This window comes from Bombina bombina, chromosome 12 (assembly GCF_027579735.1).
Source record: "Bombina bombina isolate aBomBom1 chromosome 12, aBomBom1.pri, whole genome shotgun sequence".
Classification (NCBI taxonomy): domain Eukaryota; kingdom Metazoa; phylum Chordata; class Amphibia; order Anura; family Bombinatoridae; genus Bombina; species Bombina bombina.
Genome location: NC_069510.1, coordinates 51,252,565 through 51,264,193, shown reverse-complemented (window position 1 = coordinate 51,264,193; position 11,629 = coordinate 51,252,565). Strand labels below are relative to the sequence as shown.

General features: G+C 39.4%; 1 protein-coding gene across 1 annotated transcript in view; it reads left to right on the top strand.

Moving 5' to 3' along the window:
• Positions 1–11,629, top strand: part of ABCA2 (ATP binding cassette subfamily A member 2) — a 312,411-nt gene that overhangs the window by 265,622 nt on the left and 35,160 nt on the right. The window contains 8 exon segments of the mRNA XM_053695443.1: positions 1,116–1,322; positions 2,034–2,136; positions 4,170–4,495; positions 4,868–5,084; positions 5,300–5,405; positions 6,183–6,297; positions 6,394–6,454; positions 7,783–7,957. Of these exon segments, the coding sequence (XP_053551418.1) occupies positions 1,116–1,322; positions 2,034–2,136; positions 4,170–4,495; positions 4,868–5,084; positions 5,300–5,405; positions 6,183–6,297; positions 6,394–6,454; positions 7,783–7,957 (1,310 nt within the window).

Sequence of the window (11,629 nt, the reverse complement as noted above, 5' to 3'; positions counted from 1 at the left end):
ACAAATTCTAACCATACAGGCCTTCTACCTCCTCGACTTTCTATCCACTCTTATCCCTTAGAATTTCCCCCAGTGCAATTAACCCTAACCAATCTTGTTATTCTCCTACAATTAACCCTAACTGATCTTGTTATTCTCCTGCAATTAACCCTAACCAATCTTGTTATTCTCCTGCAATTAACCCTTACCAATCTGGATATTCTCCTGCAATTAACCCTAACCAATCTGGATATTCTCCTGGAACTAACCCTAGCTGTTATTACTTCTACTGCAACCTACCTCCTAGACGACTTTACACTTTTAAATGTAACAGGAACATTTATTTACTGTAGATCCCTCATAAGAACTAAGAATCTCACAATGATTAAGAAATATTACGTCTGGACTCTCATTGCTGTTATCTCCATTTTATATTGTTCTTACAGGCCAGCACAACCCCTCACTTAGATATTTAGATATTAGATATTTTGTTTATACTATTCTATTAAACTGTAGCATCAAACATCATACATTAAAAAAAATATAAATATATAGTTTACTAATTCTCCTTTGTTAATTAGGGTTACTAGTGGTCAGTACAGGAAGTTATTTCACATTATGCTTAAACAGACAGTCTACTTCAGAATTTTGATTGTTTAAAAAGATAAATTGTCCCTTTTATTACCCATTCCACAGTTTTGCATAACCAACACAGAAATTAGCATATGAGCCTACCTAGGTTTAGCTTTCAACTAAGAATATCAAGAGAACAAAGCAAATTTTATTATAAAAGTAAATTGTAAAGCTGTTTAAAATGACATGTCCTATCTGAATCATGAAAGTTTAATTTTGACTAGACTGTCCCTTTAACTGCAGCAGAAGTTGTATTTAGAATTATTGGGTCAACAGTAGGTCCAAGGGATTAGAGGAACCAATATTACATTTACACTAGTGCCTACATAATGTAGATATAATGTAGCAAATAGTCCATATTGTAGCAACGGTCAGAAGCATCTTTCCAGGGTGTTTTCTGAGATTGTTAGAGGGGTTGTCATGACTTTTTAACATTCTGTCTAGAAATTTGCTTTGTATGATTTGCTATAAACAACAATTTTGCCCCTTACTCACCTTTTTAGATCCTGAAGTTGAGGACAAAGTTCTGGATGGTCAAGGAAGCTTCAAACTGGAAGGATCTTGGCTCAAGCTGAGGCAGTTTCATGGACTAATCATCAAACGTTTTCACTGTGCCAAGAGGAACACCAAGGCCCTTTTCTCTCAGATCCTGCTACCAGCATTCTTTGTTTGTGTTGCCATGACAGTAGCATTGTCAGTTCCTGAAATTGGTAAGTCCTGTGGCTGTCTAGTCATGAGCTGAGTCAGAAATGTCTCAGAAGATACAGTGTATGGATATTATTCTGTAAGATCTCTAGAAAGCTTCATGAAGTCTGTATATTTTAAATATGAGACACTATATAACTCCCTGGTAAGGCCCCACCTTGAGTATGGAGTGCAGTTCTGAGGACCAATCTAAAAAAAAAATACTTTGCTGACCTAGAAAAAGTCCAGAGAATGGCCCCAAAGCCAATAAGGAGAATAAGGAGAGGCTAGACAAACTGGGTCTGTTTTCTCTAGAAAAAAGGCGCTTGAGAGGTGTCATAATTACATTATATAAATATATTCAAGGCCCATATACAGATATGGCAGAAGCTCTGTTTTTTCCAAGAAAATTGTGACAAGGTCACAATTTAAGGCTGGAGGAAAGGAAATTTAATCTCCTGCAACGGAAACTTTTTTTCACAGTAAGAGCAATAAAATTGTGAAACTCATTACCAAAGGAGGTAGTAAATGCCAATAGCTTAGATACATTTAAAAATGGTTTGGATACATTTCTGGCTAGAAACAAAATTCAGGGATATGATTGCTTGTATTAAATGGGTGGGTCACCTTTTAATGGGATTAATTTAAGCTCAACTGGAGCTTTTTTGTAAGTATATTAGATTTGTAGAGGCTAAACTTGATGGATTTATAATCATTTCAATTTTATTTAATTCTAGGTGACCTGCCCCCTCTCATACTCTCACCATCTCAGTACCACAACTATACTCAGCCTAAGGGTAACTTTGTCCCCTACGCCAACGAGGAGCGTCCTGAGTTCAGGTAAACAGTTATCATTGAGTCATATTTAGGCATTGCAGCTACATTTAAAAAGAGTCATAATTTGTAGAGTCTTTAGTCCAGAGACAACAAAGCTAGCCACTGTCGTAAAGCTAGTATAAAGTGAATTATTTTGCTGTTGTTATCTGCTAAAGCTAATTATGGATAGATATGTAGCCAGGTTAGCCTTTAGCAGTCAGAACTGTGCATTTCAAGTTCTGAGAATAAGAAAAACCACCATTTTCAGAGCTTAATTGCATGGAGAGGGGCAAATTAAATAATGAAAACATATTGCAAAGTAGTTTCATTACACATGTGGGGAAGTAGAATAATGTTTTTTTGGGTGAAAAATTTAACATTTTGTAAAAACTAAAGTTTAACAGGACACCTTATGATTTTGAGGAAACAATCTATTGTTTTTTCTAACCATAAACCGCTATTATGAAATCAGTGCCTGATGAAGCTGCCATTATCACACTTGGCTGTGAAACGCGTAACTAACTGTTATATAGCTAATGAGCTATTTTAAGGTGATTCGTCAATTGCAGTTTTTAATAAATATAAAGGTTCAGTATTCATATTTGGAGTATTGATATAAAATGTTGAGCACGAAGGAACAAGCTAGCTGAGGAACTCAGAGACTTACAGGGATAGGAAACCCAAATTGTTTTTTTCGTAATTCAGATAGAACATTTGATTTTAAACAACTTTCTTCTTTACTTCTATTATCATTTTTTCTTTGTTCTTTTGGTATTTTTTGTTGAAAAACAGAGACGTAAGCTTAGGAGCCTGCCTATTTCTGGAGCACTATATGGCAGCAGTTTTGCAAGAATGTTATCCATTTGTAAGAGCACTTGAGGGAAGCACTATTTCCTGTCATATAGTGCTTCAAACACCTACCTAGGTATCTCTTCAACAAAGAATATAGTGGAAACTAAGCAAATTTGATAACAGAAGTAAAATGGAAACTATTTTTTAGAATTATATGCTCTGTCTAAACCACAAAATATTTTTTTGGGTTTCATATCCCTTTAAGGGGCGGATTTATCATCAGTCTCAGCGGATCATGTCCGACAGACATCAATGAATGCCAACAGCATATGCTGTCTGCATTTATAATTGCACAAGCAGTTCTTGTGAACTGCTTGTGCAATGCTGCCCCCTGCAGATTCGCGGCCGCTAGCAGGGGGTGTCAATTAACCCGATCATTTAGGATCGGCGGATTGATGTCCGCAGCCTCAGAGCAGGCGGGAGCAGTTATGGAGCAGAAGTCTTAAGACCGCTGCTTCATAACTGCTGTTTCCGGTGAGCCTGAAGGCTTGCGTGGGAACGGGCATCAGGGGCCATTCGGAGCTTGATAATTTGGCCCCTAAGTCTGCATTTAGACACGGTTTGTTGTTGAAAAATACTTGAGTATATTACTTGGGGGGACACCTTGGGTAGTGTTCATTTGCCTCACACGATATGCTATGTGGCGCCCCATTTATTTTTCTCAGTGATTATGAAATTAGTACCTAGAAACCATCTTTAAAGCAACAGCAAACACTTTATAATTACAAGATTTTTCAGCAGTTTGACCATAAATTAATATATTGGCTGAGTTTGAAAATGTTTGGGTTGCATAATCACCTTGTTTGCTGGGAAACAAAATTAAAGAGTAAACGCTACCTACCAACTGCCTTATTTGGAGGAACCATTCTTGTCTTGTTACTGGAGTAGACAAGACTAGCCACAATCATTATGTTAGCGAAATATGCATTTTTTTTTACATTTTTATCTTAACATCTCTGTTGAAGCCAATTAGAGGGACCAATATGATGCAGGAATAGGTTAGTGAAGCCTGCCATGTGCACTACCAGTTCGCAGAAATGGAAAACCATCAATTTTTTTATATTTAAAAGTTTTACCAAACATAATTAAACATTTTATATTCCAATCTCAAAGTGTTTCCTGTCTCTTTAACACACATGACATGACTAGAAGGCTTTAAATCATGGTACAATGGATGATTATTTCTTTACATGTTTAATTGACAGGATCAAGAAGACATTAGATGCTAGTCCTCAAATGCTTGCTCATACCTTTTACATGCCATCGGGCATTGGCGCAACATGTGTACTAAAGACGGCATTTAACAGCACCCTGGATCAACTGGTTCAGTCTCTTAACCTGAATAGCAATGAATCCAAAATGTTGGCTGCCCAGTACTTTGATGCTATGTGTGTGGATTCCTTCACCCAAGGCCTTCCACTGTCTAATTTTGTGCCACCTCCACCTTCCCCTGCCCCTTCTGATTATCCATCTGATGATGATCTTGGCCATCTATGGAATGCCACCACTTACCCACCAGTTCCAGCCCAGGGTAAGAGAAAATATGACTGAGTAGTTACTTGTAAATAAAAGACAATATATGTTATCTGGTATGGTTCAAAGTCTTGGGGTATCCAGGTAATTGCGTGCCTGCCTATGCTCTCTTTACAAGGGGATCATCGACTGAGTTAATTCTTCTGCTCCACTTCTTCTTAAATGGACATAAAGCTACACTAAGAAATTGCTCTAACTCACTTTTGTTTGTCTAAATCTATGTGTTTAACCTCCACAATGGGGTTAAACACACGCTTAAAAACAGCTACAGACCATCTATGTATCATAGATAATATATTTTTTATTTATTTATGTAACAAATTTCCATAATCAGATTTGTGCGTTTATTGACTCTCCTTCGCCCATTCAGCAGAGGCAGTCACCACTACTCCATCTCTTCCCCATCGCATCCATGAGCCAGTGCGATGTACGTGCTCCATGCAAGGGACAGGCTTTTCTTGCCCAAGTGGTGTTGGAGGCCATCCACCCCAGATGAAAGTGGTAACTGGAGACATCATGGTGGACATCAGTGGACGTAATGTCTCAGAGTATTTGCTGTATACTTCTGACCGCTTCCGGCTGCATAGGTGAGATACTGAAATGCCATACACAAGTATTAATTGTACTTAATCATGTTGGGTTATAGAAAGGCTGCCAGTTGCTAAAGACCTATAGACTAATCTAGCAGCTTGGACTGAAGTAGAAACCAGCTCTCTGCTCAGGTTCCACCATCACTAGTATCTTGTCCCTGTACATTTCTGAGTGAGATAACTCTTCTATATCCTCTGTGTGATATTCACAGATATGGAGCGCTCACATTTGGTAACGTCCTGAAAAGCATCCCAGCATCCTTTGGTGTAAAAGCTCCGCCCGTGTTGAGGAAGATAGCAGTCAGGCATACTGCACAGGTGACTCTATCAAATATCTTTTTAATCTGTATCTCCTTTATATCAGCTCCTTCCTCTTTGTGCCACTTAATTTCTCACTTTCCTCTCATATTTTTTTTATATTTTATGTCTCACTTTATTTTCTTTAGTTTCCTTTTTAATTTCCCTCTTAATCATAACCCCTAGACATTTTAATGTATCCATTTCCTAGTTTTTTATTTTCTGTTCTCTCCCCCTCGTTTCCCTTTTTTGGTCTCATCTCTCAAATCTCCTCCTCTCACTATCTTATTCTGCTCACTCCCCTAACATCCATCTTCATTAACCTCCTCCATCCCATCTCAATGTTTTTGTACCTTCATTTCCCTCTAAATATTCGTCCTCTCGCCACACTTTTATCCTTTTTGTTCCTTGTTTTTTCCTTACTCTTTTATTCTTCCTTCCTCTTTTACTTATTATTTCTTTTTTTTTCCTTTTCCATTCCTTATTTCTTATATTTTTTTCTTCTTTCCTTTTTTAATTTCTTTCCTGTTTTCTTGTAATTTTTCCTTTTTTGACATTTCTTTCCTTCCTTTTTTCTTTTGTCCTTTCTCTTTTTTCTCTTCCTTATTTTATATTTTTGCTCTCTCATCTATTAGTTTTTCTCTCTCCCTTTTCTCTCCCCTTTTGCCTTGTTATCTCCCTCTCTTCTCTCCTTAATCATTATTCTATTTTCTCCCCCTTTCCACTTTCAAAGCCTTATGTTTCCTCTCTTTTTTTCTTGGTTTTCTGTCTTATTATGAATGTTATTGTTTTATCAAGGCATTTTATAACAACAAAGGATACCACAGCATGCCCACTTATCTCAATGCGTTAAACAATGCCATCCTGCGAGCCAACCTGCCCACCAAGACCCGTGGAAATCCTGCAGCATATGGTGAGGACATGGGCATCTCATGAACCTACAGAGAGAGGCGCATAATATGTTATATCCTTATGCATGTAATAAAATGATTTATGTGTTTGCTTCTAGGTATTACTGTCACCAACCACCCAATGAACAAGACAAGTGCCAGCCTCTCCCTTGACTATCTGTACGTTGAGTATTTGTCTATTAACCCCTCTTTGTGTCACTTCTAGAGTCAGGGTAACATGATAAAGATTATTATAGAAACATTGGCATGTATTAAATAGTACAGATCTATCACATTACAATACTACAATGAGAGAGTTATAAGAGTTATAATGAAACATCCTTTTAGACAGGACTCACAAACTGAGAGTTAATTTGCTTATTGAATCTTAAAGGAGAGTAATGTAAAAATACAACTTTCATTATTCAGTTAAAGTGAGGGCAAACTTTCCACATTATAAAATCAGATGTGGACATTTAGTGATATTTTAGATGGCGTTTAATTCAACAGTTATAATGAAGATGCGCTATAACTTACTTTTTAATATAGATATGAAATTCAAATTATCTGCCGCCCACTTCAAAAGTAAATTTTTTTGTGAGTTAAAGGGACAGTCTAATCAAAATTAATCTTTCATGATTCAGATAGGGCATTTCCAATTCCCTTTTATCATCAAATTGGTTTTGTGCTCTTGGTATTCTTAGTTGAAAGCTAAACCTAGGTAGGTTCATATGCTAATTTCTAAGCCTTTGAAGGCCGCCTCCTATTTCAATGCATTTGACAGTTTTTCACAGCTAGAGGGCGTTAGTTCATGTGTGCCGTATAGATAACCTTTTTAAGCATACCCGTGGAGTTACTTATGAAAGGGGCACTGATTGGCTAAAATGCAACTCTGTCAAAAGAACTGAAATAAGGGGGCAGTCAACAGGGGCTTATATACAAGGTAATCACTATTTCATATATGCCCATTTTGTAATGTATGCATCTTTTCCCCATACCAAAATGCAGTATACGGCCCTTTGCGAGAAAAAGTGTCTTTATATAATTCCACCAGGGAAACAGGAGGACTGGCGGGCATAAAAAAAATGCTTTTGCTTTTAAATTACACATAGAGAGAAGCACACTCACAGAAACAAACAACCGGCTCAATACCATTGTTAGCCTTTTCTATGGCGATTTACCACCTGGGTGCAGCTTTTTAGCCCAGTAATGCTTTTCACAGAGTAGAACTTTCCTGTAGTATATCAGTCTGATCCCGCCTATTACGGTCAGTCCAGCGCCAAAATACCAGGCAATTCCTCTCTGAACAAGGAACACAGCAACCCCAGACGATCGTTTCGGTCTTCATTGGGCCTCATCAGTGAGGTGTAGCCATATTCCTCTAAGCACACTGAGCAAGGAGTCCACGTCCAGATTCCCCTTTTTCCTATAGGGAGCTTTTAAAGTACTCTGCCAGCTCCACCACAGCATTTTTTTTTACATCTTGTAATTATCTCATTTGTTTGCAGGTTACAAGGCACAGATGTGGTTATTGCCATCTTTATCATTGTTGCAATGTCCTTCGTCCCTGCAAGTTTTGTGGTGTTCTTAGTGGCAGAAAAATCTACCAAAGCTAAACATTTGCAGTTTGTCAGCGGCTGTAATCCTGTAATCTACTGGCTTGCTAACTACGTGTGGGATATGGTAAGTCTGCTCTTATACTAGCAACGGGTAGAGACATAGGCTTAGGAGTTAATTCGTTGGTAGTGCCAGTTCAAGACATTGTACTGACATTGTGACATCTGGGTCCAAGAATGAAATGATGTCCCAATCTGCTCTCCACTACAACCTAAACCAAGCCATAGCACTGCATTGCATCATCCTAAAAATAAAATAAATACAAAAATATATACAAGTGGGTTAGAATCATCTATATTATTTAAGGCAACCGTTTCGCTTGTATTGTTAAAATAGTTAAATCTTTGTGTGTGTGCTTTTGCTGGCTTGTAGCAGTAGCACTAGCTACTACTTTAATTAGATTTAAGTTTAGGCTGCTGTCCAACTCGTTCTCTGAAGTCCCATACAAGATAGCAGACAATTGGATTTTCATTAACAAATTCTGAACAACCCCTTTTCTTCTGTTAAGTGTGATCAGTCCACGGGTCATCATTACTTCTGGGATATTACTCCTCCCCAACAGGAAGTGCAAGAGGATTCACCCAGCAGAGCTGCATATAGCTCCTCCCCTCTACGTCACTCCCAGTCATTCTCTTGCACCCAACGACTAGATAGGATGTGTGAGAGGACTATGGTGATTATACTTAGTTTTATATCTTCAATCAAAAGTTTGTTATTTTAAAATAGCACCGGAGTGTGTTATTACCTCTCTGGCAGAGTTTGAAGAAGAATCTACCAGAGTTTTGCTATGATTTTAGCCCGAGTAGTTAAGATCATATTGCTGTTCTCGGCCATCTGAGGAGTGAGGTAAACTTCAGATCAGGGGACAGCGGGCAGATGAATCTGCATAGAGGTATGTAGCAGTTTTTATTTTCTGACAATGGAATTGATGAGAAAATCCTGCCATACCGATATAATGTCATGTATGTATACTTACACTTCAGTATTCTGGGGAATGGTACTTCACTAGAATTACACTGTAAGAAATACATAAAGCTGTTTAATAACTAGAGATTATGTTTAACGTTTTTGCTGGAATGTAAAATCGTTTTCATTTGCTGAGGTACTGTGTGAATAAATGTTTGGGCACTATTTTTCCACTTGTTAATGGGAGTAATCCATCCAGTTCCACGATCGGAACAGGGACAGGGGTTTTACTCAAATCTGTTTGTGGTTCCCAAAAAAGAGGGAACTTTCAGACCAATCCTGGACTTAAAGATCCTAAACAAATTCCTAAGAGTTCCATCGTTCAAGATGGAGACTATTCGGACAATTTTACCTATGATCCAAGAGGGTCAATACATGACCACTGTAGATTTAAAAGATGCTTACCTTCACATACCGATTCACAAAGATCATTATCGGTACCTAAGGTTTGCCTTCCTAGACAGGCATTACCAGTTTGTGGCTCTTCCATTCGGATTGGCTACAGCTCCAAGAATCTTCACAAAGGTTCTGGATGCTCTTCTGGCGGTACTAAGACCGCGGGGAATCTCGGTAGCTCCATACCTAGACGACATTCTGATACAAGCTTCAAGCTTTCAAACTGCCAAGTCTCATACAGAGTTAGTGCTGGCATTTCTAAGGTCACATGGATGGAAGGTGAACGAAAAGAAAAGTTCACTCGTTCCACTCACAAGAGTTCCCTTCCTGGGGACTCTTATAGATTCTGTAGAAATGAAGATTTACCTGACAGAGGACAGGCTAACAAGACTTCAAAGTGCTTGCCGCACCCTTCATTCCATTCAACACCCGTCAGTGGCTCAATGCATGGAGGTAATCGGCTTAATGGTAGCGGCAATGGACATAGTACCCTTTGCACGCTTACACCTCAGACCACTGCAACTGTGCATGCTAAGTCAGTGGAATAGGGATTACTCAGACTTATCCCCTTCTCTGAATCTGGATCAAGAGACCAGAAATTCTCTTCTATGGTGGCTTTCTCGGCCACATCTGTCCAGGGGGATGCCATTCAGCAGACCAGACTGGACAATTGTAACAACAGACGCCAGCCTTCTAGGTTGGGGTGCCGTCTGGAATTCTCTGAAGGCTCAGGGACAATGGAGTCAGGAGGAGAGTCTCCTGCCAATAAACATTCTGGAATTGAGAGCAGTTCTCAATGCCCTCCTGGCTTGGCCCCAGTTGACAACTCGGGGGTTCATCAGGTTTCAGTCGGACAACATCACGACTGTAGCTTACATCAACCATCAGGGAGGGACAAGAAGCTCCCTAGCTATGATGGAAGTATCAAAGATAATTTGCTGGGCAGAGTCTCACTCTTGCCACCTGTCAGCAATCCACATCCCGGGAGTGGAGAACTGGGAGGCGGATTTCTTAAGTCGTCAGACTTTTCATCCGGGGGAGTGGGAACTTCATCCGGAGGTCTTTGCCCAAATACTTCGACGTTGGGGCAAACCAGAGATAGATCTCATGGCGTCTCGACAGAACGCCAAGCTTCCTCGTTACGGGTCCAGATCCAGGGATCCAGGAGCAGTCCTGATAGATGCTCTGACAGCACCTTGGGACTTCAGGATGGCTTACGTGTTTCCACCCTTCCCGTTGCTTCCTCGATTGATTGCCAGAATCAAACAAGAGAGAGCATCAGTGATTCTAATAGCACCTGCGTGGCCACGCAGGACTTGGTATGCAGACCTGGTGGACATGTCATCCTGTCCACCTTGGTCTCTACCTCTGAAACAGGACCTTCTGATACAGGGTCCCTTCAAACATCAAAATCTAACTTCTCTGAAGCTGACTGCTTGGAAATTGAACGCTTGATTTTATCAAGACGTGGATTTTCTGAGTCAGTTATTGATACCTTAATACAGGCTAGGAAACCTGTTACCAGAAAGATTTACCATAAGATATGGCGTAAATACCTATATTGGTGTGAATCCAAAGGTTACTCTTGGAGTAAGGTTAGGATTCCTAGGATATTGTCTTTTCTACAAGAAGGTTTAGAAAAGGGTTTATCTGCTAGTTCATTAAAGGGACAGATCTCAGCTCTGTCCATTCTGTTACACAAACGTCTGTCAGAAGTTCCTGACGTCCAGGCTTTTTGTCAGGCTTTGGCCAGAATTAAGCCTGTGTTTAAAACTGTTGCTCCACCATGGAGTTTAAACCTTGTTCTTAATGTTTTACAGGGCGTTCCGTTTGAACCCCTTCATTCCATTGATATAAAGTTGTTATCTTGGAAAGTTCTATTTTTAATGGCTATTTCCTCGGCTCGAAGAGTCTCTGAATTATCAGCCTTACATTGTGATTCTCCTTATTTGATTTTTCATTCGGATAAGGTAGTCCTGCGTACTAAACCTGGGTTCTTACCTAAGGTAGTTACTAACAGGAATATCAATCAAGAGATTGTTGTTCCTTCTTTATGCCCAAATCCTTCTTCAAAGAAGGAACGTCTACTGCACAACCTGGATGTAGTCCGTGCTCTAAAATTTTACTTACAGGCAACTAAGGAATTTCGACAAACGTCTTCTCTGTTTGTCATTTACTCTGGGCAGAGGAGAGGTCAAAAAGCTTCCGCTACCTCTCTTTCTTTTTGGCTTCGTAGCATAATTCGTTTAGCTTATGAGACTGCTGGACAGCAGCCTCCTGAAAGAATTACAGCTCATTCTACTAGAGCTGTGGCTTCCACTTGGGCCTTCAAGAATGAGGCCTCTGTTGAACAGATTTGCAAGGCTGCAACTTGGT